General features: G+C 44.0%; 1 protein-coding gene across 2 annotated transcripts in view; it reads right to left on the reverse strand.

Annotated features, from left to right (window-relative positions):
- Window positions 1-15,263, reverse strand: part of SLIT2 (slit guidance ligand 2) — a 376,411-nt gene that overhangs the window by 42,458 nt on the left and 318,690 nt on the right. For both annotated transcript variants that reach the window (XM_084857037.1, XM_084857038.1), the window contains 3 exons: window positions 10,265-10,389; window positions 9,551-9,648; window positions 2,950-3,089 (listed from right to left, as the gene is read on the reverse strand). In XM_084857037.1, coding sequence (XP_084713163.1) covers window positions 2,950-3,089; window positions 9,551-9,648; window positions 10,265-10,389 — 363 coding nt within the window. The remainder of the gene's footprint in view (window positions 1-2,949; window positions 3,090-9,550; window positions 9,649-10,264; window positions 10,390-15,263) is intronic.

The following is a 15,263-nucleotide window of genomic DNA, read 5'->3' on the forward strand; positions in this document are numbered from 1 at the left end:
CACAGGGTAATTAAAATGTATCAGTGCTCCCTCAGATCTTCGTTTTCTGAGAATTCCTTAAATTCAGAGTCAGATTCTAGCTGTTGTGATTTATATTGATGTGGTTAATCTGTCATTCAGATAAAATACCAGAACATTTCAACAACGACTGCAGTGCTGGTATCAAGGGGAGGCATGGTCGGGCCCACGCCCCAGCTGACAAAGGTTGCTCCTCCTCTTCATTGGTGTACCCTGCTTTTTCAGCTGCCTCTCACTGGTGGTGGTGAGAAAGAGAAGCAGATGCTGTCGTCTACCTGCTCCCTGGCTCTCTGCCTGACAAGCAAGCAAATGGCAGCAATGACGAGAAAGAGGATGAGGGGCCATAGCGGATGGTGACAATGGTGGTGAGAAGGTAGACCCACAGAAGGAGCGGGCCCATTGAGAGTGTCTTGTCCACAGGCCTTCAAAAAATTGGAGCCAGCACTGCATGCATGACAGGAGTGTGCAACTTGTGGCCCTACAGCTGTTTTGGCCTACAACTTACACCAGCCCTAGTTAGCATAGCTAGCGATGGGAGTTGTAGTCCAAAACAACTGGAGGGACACAAGTTGCCCACCCCTGTTGCAGGAGACAACTGATCTCCAACATTCATACTCATTGATAAAATTTCAGTTTCTCCCAGATATTGACCTAGTTATCCATGCTTGACTATTTTAATTATTGTCATGCATGATGTATATTAAAACAAGATTGCCCTTTTCTCTTTTTATGGTCCCTCAAAACCCAAACACACAACCTAGTGCACCTCCTATAACCTTATCTATCCAGCCTAGTAACTTTTACATTACATTTAAAAATATATATAATTGGCAAAATTAGCTCAAGGCATGCTTAACAATTTATTTTCAAAATACTTCCTTTTCCTACACAGCCATGGTAAGTCGATATAACATGACTAAAACCAGTCTGTATTAATTCAAAAGAATGGTTTAGTTCAGGCTGTACTATGAGTTTGCTGGGTATATAGAACTTATAGTGGGATGTGTGTTGGGGAAAACAACCCTTGCATAACTCGAAAACAGACCATGAGCTATGCAAGAGTTGTTAAACCCTCAACCTCTGCTGCCCGGGTTCAGACAACGTGACAAGCCATGGTAACCCAGCCAGGGGCTTGCACATTCATAGTGATGAACATCACGTGCCACAGCACCTTGAAGATTAATTAACCCACTCTGGGCTGTCATGTCATCTGAACCAGGTCACTTTAGAAATACCAAAAAAAACCCCACACCACAACATCCAACATCTCCAGTTAACACACCTTGGTCACAGTTCACCAGATTTGCATATGTAGGTTTTATTTCACTTTTGATAAAGCATCATGTCCCCACACCCAACTGCAAATTACGTTTAAACATGTGTGAAAAACATGTTTTTTTTCCAAAAAAACATTTTTTTTTCAAAAAAAAAGTTTTGAAAAGGGGATTGTAATTTGGTGTAGAAGAATAACATGGGTGTGAAAATGGAAGTAAAACTGTGGAACTGTCGGTGTGCACTCATGACAGAATGCACAAAAATGGCTCTTCTGGATCATGACCAATTCTGGGAAGTAAATCCTTAACGATTTCAGTGGGCGCACACTGACTGGGTTCACACGAAATTACAACCCACCATGGGCCTCCAACCATGGTGGGTTTTCATATTGTGCAAACCTGGCACATTCTCCACAGGGTGGCTTAATTTTTGTGAACAAGCCACCCTGAGAACCCGTGGCTTGTTGTAGGGTTGTTCCTACCCATGGTGGATTGTCGTGTCTTCTGAACTGGGAGAGTAATTTTATTGTGGGTTACTGGGATGGGTATAGAGCCACTTGGCAAGAGTGGCAAAAAAGTCTGTGCATCTCTTTGTGATCTCGCTAGTGCCACCTCCAGACTACCTCACCCCTCCACCGGTGCCCAAACAGCACTTTGGAGGGACTGTCACTTGTCCCCCCCCCCCGCCCCGCCATTTTTTCAGTGCTTCGGGAGTACACAAATGTGTTCGTAATTTTTTCCCCCGTTCTTTCACAAGTGCACAGGAGCACACTTTCACCTGTCCAGTATGTGTAGCCTTTCCTTGTCAATTTCCTTGTATGTTTCAGCTGTCAAGGGGAGAGAAGTAGGTGCACCAAAAGTATGCATGGGGGGCGGACAGTATCTCCCCTTTCTAGACTTGCTGGAGACTCTGCGAAGTGTTAAATGCGAGGAGGACACTGGCAAGTGTCAGGTCAACACTTAAAGGCGAGAGGATGACATTGCCAAGTGCGAGATATTGTCACCCTTTTGGTGCACCTACTATTCTCCCTTCAGCGCCCCCTTTGACAACTGAAACATGTAAGGAAATTGACAAGGCAAGGCTACACTTATTTGACAGGCGAAAGTACGATGTTGTGGACTTGCAAAGGAATGGGAAATAAAGAAAAATACAACCCTGTTTGCGTACTCCTGAATTACTGAAAGAAACAAAAAAGACGGCGAACAAAAAGCCATAGCTATCAGAGTGGGGAGGAGGCCGGGACGAGGAGACAAGACAGGTTCTGCTGCAAAGGCGCCTGGAATACATGGAGCCGCTTGAAAGACTGAGGGGGAAGGAGGGGGAAATAAGCACAGGAAGTGTGATTGTCTGTCAGCGTACCATGGGTTGTTCTGTGAACAAACAACCCAACGTGGCTTATTTGCAGGGTGGCTTAGTGTGACATGCGCACCTGCCTATTTCTATGCTCTGCTTTTGCAAGATGTGCATTTTCTTATCAAGCAATACTTTGAAGAATGCCAGAGTCAACAGCTAAACAAAGAGATAAATTAAAACAATCCTAAAAGGTTTTGTAAAGGCACATTTTGCTAATTAAACTAGGAGAAGAGGGAGTCAAAGACATTAACACTCTGGCATGATACTTAAGAGCTGTTAGAATAAGATTTTTCTTTTTCCTACCTGTATATTCAGGTGGACACAAACAAGTATAGTTGTTAATTCCGTCTACACAGGTGGAATTATTTTCGCAATCGTTATCTTCACAATCATCAATATTCACTTCACAGTTTTCGCCTTCAAATCCATCTGCACAGGCACACCTGTAAATAAGGAAAATATGCTATGTTTTCAAACATGGGCATCATCCAAACGTTACATGGAGATGCTTAAAAATGCATGTACCCATGCCATATTATCTTTTTGTTCAATATGTTTTTCAACTGAGATTCAGACATCTCCCTTTCAATAGGAGTGCAGAATTTCAGGCATGTAGGAAAAATTAGCCTCTAACCACTTTTCTACTGGGCACTTTGCAATTTTCCCATCTCCCTATCCTGCTTTTGATCAAACCCAGATTCCATCTTTGTGTCTTTGGTCTAGTTCTAGGTAATAAAAGCTGAGTCTAGGTTTTACCGCTGCAGGTAGAGGCTCACATAACTTAACCCACCACCCCTAATAACAACAACAACAACAACAACAAAAATCTAGGTAAGAAACTCCTAGTTTTTTATGTGAAGGCAATTTGTGTATATATGAACATTCAGTCATGTGAATCTGCACCTGCACTCAAAAGTTCAGTGAGAACGAGTTGCCATGTGTGGTATTTATCTTTATATAATAATTTATACACTGCCCTTCAGTTTGCAAAACTCCCAGGTTGGGCAACAAATGGAGAATTAAAAAATTAAATCAGAATGCATAAGATGAAATTAAGAAAAAAGACTCACATTAGAAATAATAAAACCTATAAAAACTAGCAGAGTAAAATTACCTAGATGATGTTCTGGAGGGCCTGGGCAAGTAAAAAGGTATTCATGTAATGCTGGAGAGAAATCAAGATTTCATACCAGATAAGCCCACTCCCCACAACAGAGGCTGGGACTAACCCTTCATACAAAGAGGAATTTATAACCACTTGGACCCAATCTCTCACCAATCACTACCAGCCTAGCCTCAGAAGAGGAGTAGCACTTAGGTAGGTTCACATGTGAGGAGGTGGTCATTTAGACATCCAGGTCCCAAGCCATTTAGAGCTTTTAAAATAGTCACCATTTGAGAACCAGCAAGGAGTGTTACTTTCGGCTGGTACAAGTTAGTAACTGTACTTCCAGAGCAGTCCTCAAGGGATGCTCCATTTACAAAACACTGCAGTAGTAGGTTCTCTGCCCAGGAGTGTTCGTAGCTGGTACAGCACCCTTCACTGGTGCCACACATGACAGACGAACTACCCACTAACAGTGCCTTCTTCATATCAGGATTGAATCTCAGTTTACTGGCCCTCATCCAGTCCAGTACTGGCTACAGACTGTGATTTACAGCCCCACCTGAATCTAATGAAAAGGAGAAATATATTTGAGTCTTATCAATATTGATAGCACCTCACTCAAAATCTCTACATGACCTTATTCGGTGATGTTATGTTAAATAGTATGGGGGACAGGATGAGCTCTGTGGGACCCTGTAGCATTGGAGTGGGAGCTGGGAGATCCAGGTTCTAGTCCGCACTTGGCCAAGGAAGCTCACTGGGTGACTTTGGGCCAGTCACAGACTCTCAGCCCAACCGACCTCATAGGCTTTTTGTTGTGAGGATAAAACGGAGAGGAGAAGGATCATGTAAGCCACCTTGGGTTCCTTGCAAGAGGAAAAAGGCAGGATATAAATGCAATAAATAAATAAATAGTCCTCCTGTACCACCTTCTGAAATTGGCCATCCAAGTAAGAACAGGTGACTAAAATACATTACCTCAAACTTGGACAACCTGTTCAGAAGGATACTATGGTAGATGGTACTGAAAGCTTCTGAAAAGTCCAGGAGAATTAACAGAGTTACACTCCCCCAAGTCCTTCTCCCAGGAAAGGTCATTCCATCAGGGTGACCAAAGTTGTTTTGGTGTGAAACCCAGGCCTGAAGCCAGATAGAAATGTATCAAGATAAACAGTTTTATCCAAGTGTCTGAAGTTGCACGACCAACCACATGCTCAAACACCTTGTCCAAGGAGGGGATATTTACAACAATCACTGCTGTCACATTCCTCAGGGTCCAAGGAAGGTTTCTTTAGAAATGACCTTTCAAGATGGCTGGGACTACTCCCTCATCCAAGGAGAAATTTGTTACTACCTGGATCTAGCTGATCATCCTTTTCCTGCTAGATCAGGTGTGAGAACCTCAGGCCCAAGAATAAGACACATCCCCTACTTAATTTCATCCTCCCCAGCCATTTCGATGGGGGGGCTGATGAATGCTGCCACTGGAAGGTGCTCTAGGTACCTTCCAGCAGCAGTGCTCGGACTCTTCCCCTTCCCCCTGCTGTCCCTTCCCGAGAGAAGGGCCACTGAGAATAGTGACCAGTTAGGTGCTGCTGCTAGAAGGTGCTCTGAGCACCTTGCAGCAATGGTGTCCAACTCTCCCTATCTGCCTGCCCTCCTCTGGCAGACTTTTTCTGATAGAAGGAGCAGATGTGTGTTCACCTGCCTCCTTCTCCAGGGATGGTTATAATATTCATTCTGTTAATCAGTGGCTCCCAACATGAATAGCCTGATCTTTAGGAGATGGCAACACCCTGGCACTGTCTTCCTAGTCAATACAATATTTTTTATGTATTTATGGCACTTATAGTGCAATTACGTAACTATAACACAATTAATAGTTGTGGCCTCCAATTATTTTCTTTCTATGGGTTGATGGCCATTGATAGGAAAAAGGTTCCCCACTCCTGTGCTTATTTATTTTTTTTATTAGATTTATTAATCGCCCATCTGGCCGGTCACCCAGCCACTGGGTGATGTACAACAATAAAAACAGTTCACACAATACAATTCAACATTAAAAACATCACATTTCTAAAATTACCCTAGCCCACCCCAAATGCCTGCCTGAACAACCATGTTTTTAATGCATGGCGGAAGCTCATTAAAGAGGAGGCATGGCGGAGTTCCCTAGGGAGGGAGTTCCACAGAGTGGGGGCCACCACAGAAAAGGCCCGCTCCCTCATCCGCACCAGTCTAGCTGTCCTGGCCGATGGGACAGAGAGAAGGCCACCCGAGGCTGATCTTGTTGAGCGGCCTATCTGGTGTTGCTGGAGGCGCTCCTTGAGATACAACTGGTAGCCAGTGCAGCTCCTTCAGCACTGGAGTGATGTGATCTCGCCGGCAGCTGCCTTCAATCAGGCGAGCCGCCGCATTCTGTACCAGCTGCAGCTTCCGAACCATCTTCAAGGGTAACCCCACGTAGAGTGCAGTACAGTAGTCTAAATGAGAGGAGACCAGGGCACGTACTACTGATGGGAGCAGATGGTCGGGAAGGTAGGGGCGCAGCTGCTGTATTAGATAGAGTTGGTACAGCGCTGTCCGGCTCACAGCTGACACCTGAGCCTCCATGGACAGCTGGGAGTCTAAGATGACCCCCAAGCTGCAGACCTGGTCTTTCAAGGGTAACCATACCCCATTCAACACCAGGTCAACATCCCCCAACCTCCTCTTGTCTCCCACCAAAAGTACCTCGGTCTTGTCAGGGTTCAGCTTCAGCTTATTCCTCCCCATCCAGCCACTCACCGTCTCCAGACATTTGGACAGGGATTCTACGGCCAACCTTGGTGAAGGTTTGAACGAGAGGTAGAGCTGCGTGTCATCCGCATATTGATGACAGTGCACCCCAAACCTCCTGATGATAGTCCCCAGTGGCTTCACATAGATGTTAAATAGCATCGGGGAGAGGATGGAACCCTGTGGCACCCCACAAGTAAGTGGCCATGGGTCCGAAACCTCCTCTCCCAGTGCTACCCTCTGGTACCTGCCAGAGAGGAAGGACCGGAACCACCGCAATACGGTGTCCCCAATGCCCAACCCCTCCAGGCGGTCCAGGAGGATACCGTGGTCAACGGTATCGAAAGCCGCTGAGAGGTCGAGGAGAACAAGGAAGGAGCATTCACCCCTATCCAGAGCCCTCCTCATATCATCTACCAAGGCGACCAAGGCTGTTTCTGTCCCATGCCCAGGCCTGAAGCCCGACTGAAATGGGTCTAGATAATCAGTTTCTTCCAAGTGTGCCTTCAACTGCACCGCCACCACCCGCTCAATCACCTTGCCCCAAAATGGCAGATTTGAGACTGGGCGAAAGTTGTTCAAAACTTGAGGATCCAAGGAGGGCTTCTTTAAGAGCGGTCTTAGCACTGCCTCCTTGAGGGCTGATGGCATCACTCCCTCCTCAAGGGAGGCGTTCACCACCTCCTTGATCCCCTCACCCAGCCTCTCTCTGCAGCTCATAATGAGCCAAAATGGGCAAGGGTCAAGTAAGCAGGTGGTCGACCTTACAGATGAAAGCACCTTGTCAATTCATCAGAAGGAAGAAGCTGGAACCGATCCCACAAAACCGGTGTGCCACAGACCGCCTCCTGCTCACTAACTGTATCCACAGCGCACGGAATAACAGTCCTAATCCGATCAATTTTATCTGCAAAGTGCCTTGCCAAAGCCTCACAGGAGGCCCTAGAATGCTCCAGCGGTTCTGGAGCAACTGGACTTGCTACATGTTAAAAGCCAAGAAGGGAAAGGGCCAAGCAAACAAATTTTAGGTTGCACTCCTAAAGAAAACCCAGGCTTCAGCAACTGTAATTCATCCCCCAAAACAGGATTTCAGATGCCTCCAAATACTGAACTGCAGAAGTAGCAATATTAGACTAAGGTGGATACAAGAACTTTATTCTTGAAGTGCTTAGCAAACAGATCACAGCGGGCCACCATGGGTTCCAAACTGAAGAAGGCCCTGAACCACTTTGAAAAGCTTTGCCAAAATGCACTGCACAGATGCAACACTGTCAGAGTAGTGATGTTTCTTTGTCCCTGTCGAGCAGGCTCAATAATGAGCTCTTACCAGAGTTCGGTCAGATGCACTTTAACTTTTCTGCCACTTGTGTTCCGAAGATGTTTCTGCAACTACTTAATTGCTTCCAGCTCCCTGGTAAATCAGGGAACCGAATGGGCTGTGTTTCGCTTATTGTGTCAACTGCTCAAGTCATCTCTGCATCCTACAGTGACCAGGAAATGGGAGTGGGTGGGCTGATGAGGATTTCCTATGGGAGGTGAAGCCAGCACAGGAGAGAAAGAGGAACTCCATTCCTAAAGTCAGCTTCTTCTTTAGGGCTGCTTTGCACAAGCTCCCAAACAAGCGGATGTTCTAGTGGATAAGGGGGCAAGTTTGTCACCCTGTCGCCAAGGTTCCCTATCTCTGCTTTGAGTATCTCAACTGGACATTGTATTTCCCACTTGTTTCTCTTGGCAGCATTTACGCTGTTTTTCATACTACTCTTCTGCTCAGGGCCATTATATGTCAAGAATGTTTCAAATATAAAATATACCACAAAAACCTAGTAAAAAAATCAGAGAATTACTAAAAATTGGTAGGTGAACAGGAAACATGGTCAATTAAATGGAATCTTTGTTTCCATTTTTGCAGCACTAACACGAAGATTGGTTCTGGATACACATTACTCATCTGAATATGTTTTTCAAAGATTGTAGCCTATTATGGACTGAATGGAATGAATGTATGTAGACATATTGTGTGCGCACATGCGCACATGTGTACACAACAGCTGAAACCTTAGTACTTAAGGAATGTAGCTTCTTTTGGGCAGAAATTGTATTTATATATTTATCTTTGGATCTGTGTACGTACCAGTGACTATGCATTTATGATGAACATTATAATAAGCTGATACTTAGGACACACTTATTAACTTGCCCTGCATACAGCCCACTAAGATAACGTGTTTTGGAGTGCTTCATAGTCATTTTAGTCATTTGAAGTTGTGATTAAAACATTAATTTACTGTGATATTAAAATGTATCAGATTAATTTCAAATACAAAGCAATCCAACCTTTGGTTAAAATTAAGATTTTTAAAAAGAAGGATAATTTCTTAATGAATAGCAGAAGTTAAGAAGGTTTCTAACAAGCTAGAGGAATGGATCAGCATTCTTATTTGAAATTACTGGATCCATTTACTAAAGAACTCTGTTTCATAATTCATGAGGTACATCTGGGGTACTTGTACTATGTGATTAAATAACTCTAGATTAAAAATGCTCACAGCATGTTTATCCACTGGCGTGCTGGTTTGGCAATGAATCATTAATTTTCTGTTTCACTGGGATTTACATCTGATCATTTACAGGCTGTCTGTTGGTATAATGCACAGAACAACAGCTGAATTGTGAGACTTTTCAGCAGGGATCTAGCTAGCTATTAATTAGCATAATAGAGTCAACACCACGTTGTCTTGCCCTGTTATGCCTTGACTAATAACAACCTATTTAAAAAAGAAAAACTTCCAGAGCACACTAAGCTCATTGATGTTACTTTGCTTCCTGAATGCTACAGAAGCCTTAGAAGAGCCACCACTGTGGGCTTGTGCTTATCAATACACATCACTTCTTCTCATTACTTTGTGGGATCAAAGATTAATAGCATACACAGACTTTTGTGGGGGATTATGTTGGTACAACAAGCCTTACAAACTCAGTAGGGCTTCCCTTCTGTGTTTCAAGATTGAAAAAACCTACCAAAATCCGTCCTTTTCACCTTCTTTTAAGTGACAAGTCCCCCCTTGTTTACAAGGGTTGCTAATGCAGGCATGAATTGGAACATCACAGTCTTGGCCCTAGGAATAAAATAGCAAAATTGTGAGATTGTACAAAAAGAAGGCAAACTGGATTTTCTTATAAAATAGCGAAGCAATGCACACACACACACACACACACACACAAACACACACACTCCTCCATTCTCTTGATATTCTTGCTTGTCCCTCTCTCCATGGAGGGGCTACAGCTCAGTGTCAGAGCAGATGCTTGGAAAGCAGGATGTTTCAAGTTCAGTTCCTAGCATCCCCGGTTCAAAGGCAACAGAGTAGAGAAAGACCTTTGTCTGCCTGGGACCTTGGGCCAAACAACATGTTCTACTGATCGCATCAGTGTAGCTGAGGAAGCTGTTTTTCTTTATTTTCATGTAAGCATGTGTGGTCCCGATCCAGACTGGGACTATGGTGCCTTGGGAGAGGAGGGTTTAAACTTTCCCCCCACCTGTTTTCTTTTTTCTTTTTAACTGAAATTCCACCCTGTGGGGTTGATAAAAAAAGGTGGGGGATCTCCATTGGAACTGCCAGCCAGAGTAGTCAGTACTAGGCTATGTGGAGAAATGGCAGGGCTCATCCTGAAAGGCAGCTTATAAATAATGCTAAATAAAATAAATGAAATTAAGCCATATGTTCTCCATACCTTGAAACCATATGGACATGAGCATCTGTAGAAATCTACAGGGTCATTATTACAAGTTCCATCATTTTTGCATGGATTAGATAAGCAAGGACTACACTTGGCAAGAATGTTGATATCCACTGGACCTTCAAATAAACACAAATTCATAGTCACAACCAGAAGCCTGTCATTATTTTAATCACACATGTTTCAATTAGGTTGAGTCAACAAACTCTGTCTGGCTAGATCCAAGATTCTGAGACTCTCCTAGCACACAGTATGAGAGTACTCTGGCAGTTGTGGTCATGTGGCTCTCATAAGTGGACCAGTGGACTCCAGTCTCAGATGCTGGCTGACCAGCCTACCAAGAAAAAAACCAGCACAGTTGCTGTACACATAAAATAACAGATTCAGGTTTGTGTAGCCCAATGGTAAAATGTGATATGTGAAGTCCCTAATTCAAATCTCTCCTAACCCACAAATACAGTAGGAAGCATTAAGCAAAACACTATTACCTCAGCTTCAATTCCCCAGCTACAATGTGGAGAGATAATAACAGCATCCGACCTTACAGGGCTGTTGTAAGTAGTACAGAGATAATGTATGCAATGCACTTTGGAGACTTGAAAAATGAGCTAAGACTTTTTAAAAATGTTGCCAAACTTTTACCCTATGATAAATTTCTGTCTCCCCTTCCTAATTATTGCTTTGGTGGGCCTTTTTAGGGCCAAAAAGTGGTATATCAATAATTTGTAATATAAATCAATAATTTACTCTATACATGCCAAAATGTTAAGTATTACTGGGAATAAGATTTCACACTTTACCTAGACAGTGTGCATGCTTGTATGGTTTGTATTTGCTGACACAATTATTATGTATTTGTGAGAGTCAGGAAAGGAGGGAGAGGCTCTTTAAAACCACAAACTAACCATGGTCGAAGAAATGTGAAGATTCATAAAGTCATTTTTTATAGCATTTAATCTGCATTTGCCAAAGCATGAAATCAGAGCTCTATATTCTGTAAAATACCTAAATGTTGAGTAAAATTAGCCACCTTCCCATCACATGATCTATCCTGTCCCCCAAATTACTGATTTTGCCTGTTATAAAAGTAGTTTTGGGTAGGGATGTACGAAAGTTCCGCCACGGATCTCGGAGAGGCCGAATGCCAGCGCATTCGGCCCCCCGAAATCGGTGGCGGAACGGCCCCCCACCCCCCCCCGGGACGGGACTTACCTTAGGCGGATCTTCCTGGCGGCAGCGGCTCTGGCGGCGGCAGCAGCCAGTCTTCTGACTGGCTGCTGCCGCTGCCATTTCCAGGTAAAAACAAACAAGCAAACAAAAAAATGTGATAGGCTACGTAAAGATTTACGTAGCCTATCACGGCTAGATTTTAAAAAACCACCGTGATAAGCTACGTAAATGTTTACGTAGCCTATCACGGCTGACTGCAGGGACGCAAACGGCGGCGGCTACAGCCGCCGCCATTTGCGTCCCTGCTAGCCAGCGGCCGGATGTCCAGCTGCTGGCGGAGCCGGCAGGTGGCTCCGCAGAATCCCTGCGGAGCGGAGCTGGCCGGCCAGGATTCCGGGGGGGAGGAACGGAGCGCCTCCCCCCCAGCATCAGCATAATCCGCGGAAAGGTAAGTACCTTTCACACATCCCTAGTTTTGGGTCACGTTCCTCGTGATGGTGACGGACCTGTTTGTTTAAGCTTGTATCAAACCCAATCATGTAAAATGTGAGGGTGAATGGGATCCTATTTTTGAGTAAAGGGGGCAGGCAGGTAAAGGGAGCTAAAACCTCCCTGTAACATCTCTCCTGGATACTTTCCCTCAGCTGGGGCTCAGCTAGAAAAAAAAGTTAACATCAGAAGGCAAGGGGGGGGGTTGATCTAAATCTTAAATCTCACTCCTTGTGGCATTCCTGCCTGACGTTCCACCTTTCTCCAGCCTCCTTCTCAGAAACGAAGAACCAAACCCCCCAGGAACGCCTGCTTTCACTCTGGGGTAGCTGTACCCACTGTCCCACAAGCTTCAGCCGTTTTACTCTCTCTGGGTTCCAGAGAAACTCAGTATCATAGAATCATAGGGTTGGAAGGGGCCTACAAGACCATCACGTCCAACCACCTGCTCAATGCAGGAAGCCTGATTCCCAAGCAGTAACCCATCCAAGTAGTAAACAGGGCTCAATTGGTTCTCTCAACCAGGAGAAGTCACAGGAAACAGATATAGTAAAGGTAGCGCAAAATCAAACAACACGTGGGAATTTGGGTTTTTAAAAACAAATTAAAAAAATTAACACAAGAAGAGTTATATGTTATTATTATTCATTCATACTTGGTCCTAATTTCCCTACCTACTCTACACCTTCTAAATTCCTATACACAAACCCCACTAATTAGATGTTGCTTCCACAACAGTCAGCTCATCCTTTATTTAACCTTAGAATCCTCACACACACTCCCCCACCCCCACACACTATTAACCCCCACACACTATTAACCTAGCAAACACAAACATTAAGATAATAGGCATACGTTACACTCCTCCTCTGCTTTATACATTCATTGCATTTAAACAAATGGATCTGCAACTGTCAAGTGTAGTTTGAGCTTCAGAGTAATTCTCCAATAACTCATGATTATTTCATGGGAGTTGTTAGAGTCAAGAAGATTTGGAGTGATTAAAGCAGCTGTATGTATTATAAACAGCTGCTTCTGTTTTCAACTAATCTGTGTGTTTTTTGTTTCTTAAAACAGTATTTTTGGATTCCCCAGGAAGTTGTTATAATAGTGAATATAATATCAGATAACAATAAATAATAATAATGGAAAATAAAGATGCTATTATGTAAGGCTCAAACTCTATGGGAAATTAAACTCATGGTTTAATGTTATGTGTATCCTTTCTAAAATACAAATAGCAGCTGCTTGGGTGTCCAGTCAGGACTGGGACAACATAGTCCCAATGAAAATTACTCCTCCAAAGCTGTTATTTGCATGGGGGAGGGGAACTCCCATGGGTGCCAATGGGATTTTTGTTGGGACACAGCACCAGACAGGGGAACTTCCCCTTCCCACCCACTGCAGTCCCAGTCCTGACTGGGTCTCCCAGCAGCTGTCATTTGCAGTTTAAAAAGGCACATGGGACATTAAATCTCATTTTTAATGTCACATGTAGTTTAGCCCTAAGCTGTCATGAAACATGGAGTGTATAATGAAAACTGATTCTACAGCTATGTACAATTCTAACAATATGGTATACATCACTAGACTGGAACTACTAGTACCACATGCTTGTCAAGTAAAGGAAGATTGACCTGCTCTGTTAGTCTGCAAGTTGCAATTCCATTATAACAGTTTAGTAGAACCATAAGGAAGGTGGGGTTGCATCCATATAGCTTCCTTTGAGGCAGTAAAAATGATTTAGGGAGGTCATCCCAAATTTGTTCATGTCTGCCTAAGTTTGAACCATGCAATAGTTTCACATTATGCAGGTCCTAAGCCTCATCCAGGGAGAGTAGCTGTTGCTATGCCCTGAGTCAAGTAATGGTTTGATATCATTTGTTTTAACCAACTTAACTTAGAATATACCACAGTTCCTCAAGTACATAAGCAATGGGAAACTTTAGTAAAAAAAAGAGGAAGCTTTCAATATCCTCCACTCACATATGAAGGAAGAGCATGAGCCCAAGGCTAGTCATGGCTTGTTTGCTATCTTCTAAACCAGGGGTGGGCAACCCTTGTTGTTTTGCTCCAAAGGGCTGCATGTCATGCACACACATACAAACATTCTTAGAGACACACATCCTCTTCCGCTACCACCCAGCTGACAGCTGATCAGGTAGGCAGTAGGGAAAAGAAGACAACACCCCAGGGGTTCCACAGGCTACTCAGAGGGTGCCCAAGGGCCACATGTAGCCCACTGACCATGGGTTGCCCACATGTGATCTAAACCAGGCCTATGGCTATTAGGAAGGAATCCATGCTCTTGCAGGATCCAGAATCAACACTATAATGTAGGGGTGCACAGCCTCTTTCAGCCCAAGGGCTAAATTCAATTTTGGAGAAGCTCTTGGGGGACTCATTCCAGTGATGGGCAGGGCTGAAGGCAAAAGGCCCCAAACCCCAAAGTATTAGCATGTTCTAGCTTAAAGCTGTACCTAAGCCTTAGGAGGTGTACTGCAACCTTTTAGAATGGGAAAAAGATGCACAAAAGCCAAGAAACCATCAGACAATCAGTGATTGGGAGACAGGGCCAAGAGAAGGAGGCATGGCCTTCTGAGGGAATCAGGAGGGCCAAATTGGATCCCTGGGCCTGAGGTTCTGCATTACTGTTGCAGTGCGTTGTATGTGGAGCTGCCCTTGAAGACTGTTTGAAAACTGCAGTTAGTAATCTAGCTGCTGTATTCTGTACTGAGTGGGACCAGGCATTGGGAAATTACACCTTTGCTTAAAGAGCTTCACTGGCTCCTGGTCTGTTTCTGAGCTGAATTCAAAGTGCTGAAGCAATGCCTGATTCCATATCAGCCTGTCCATTCATTGAGGTTATCGACAGAGGCTCTCTCTGAATATCACCAGCATCTGAAGAGAGGTGGATAGTGACTGGAGAGACAGTCTTCTTGTTTGAGGCAACTCACCTTTGAATCCCCTCCCCAGGGAGGCTGACATTGTGCTGACACTGATATCCTTTCAACATGAGGCAAAGGCCTTTATATTTCAACTGGCCTTAAAAATCTTTTAATTGTTTAAATACTGCTGGAATTTGTTGTCTTATCATTGTTTTTGACTGACTGATTTATGATCATATATTTTTATTTTTGTAAACCAGCCTGGCAGCTTTGTCACTGGTGGTGTGGTATATGAATTCCTAAAAATAAATCAAGGAAAACTGGCTGGTGCTTTGGGCCAAACTAGACATGACACTGACATACACCTGTATGCCACATCAAAAGAGGTGGCAGTGGGTGGTGGGTGGGAAGCGTTAAAGGGTTTAATTTTTTACCAGAAAAACAAG

The sequence above is a fragment of the Heloderma suspectum genome, chromosome 5 (genome assembly GCF_057233095.1).
Source record: "Heloderma suspectum isolate Gila_16-S chromosome 5, 16-S_ref, whole genome shotgun sequence".
Classification (NCBI taxonomy): domain Eukaryota; kingdom Metazoa; phylum Chordata; class Lepidosauria; order Squamata; family Helodermatidae; genus Heloderma; species Heloderma suspectum.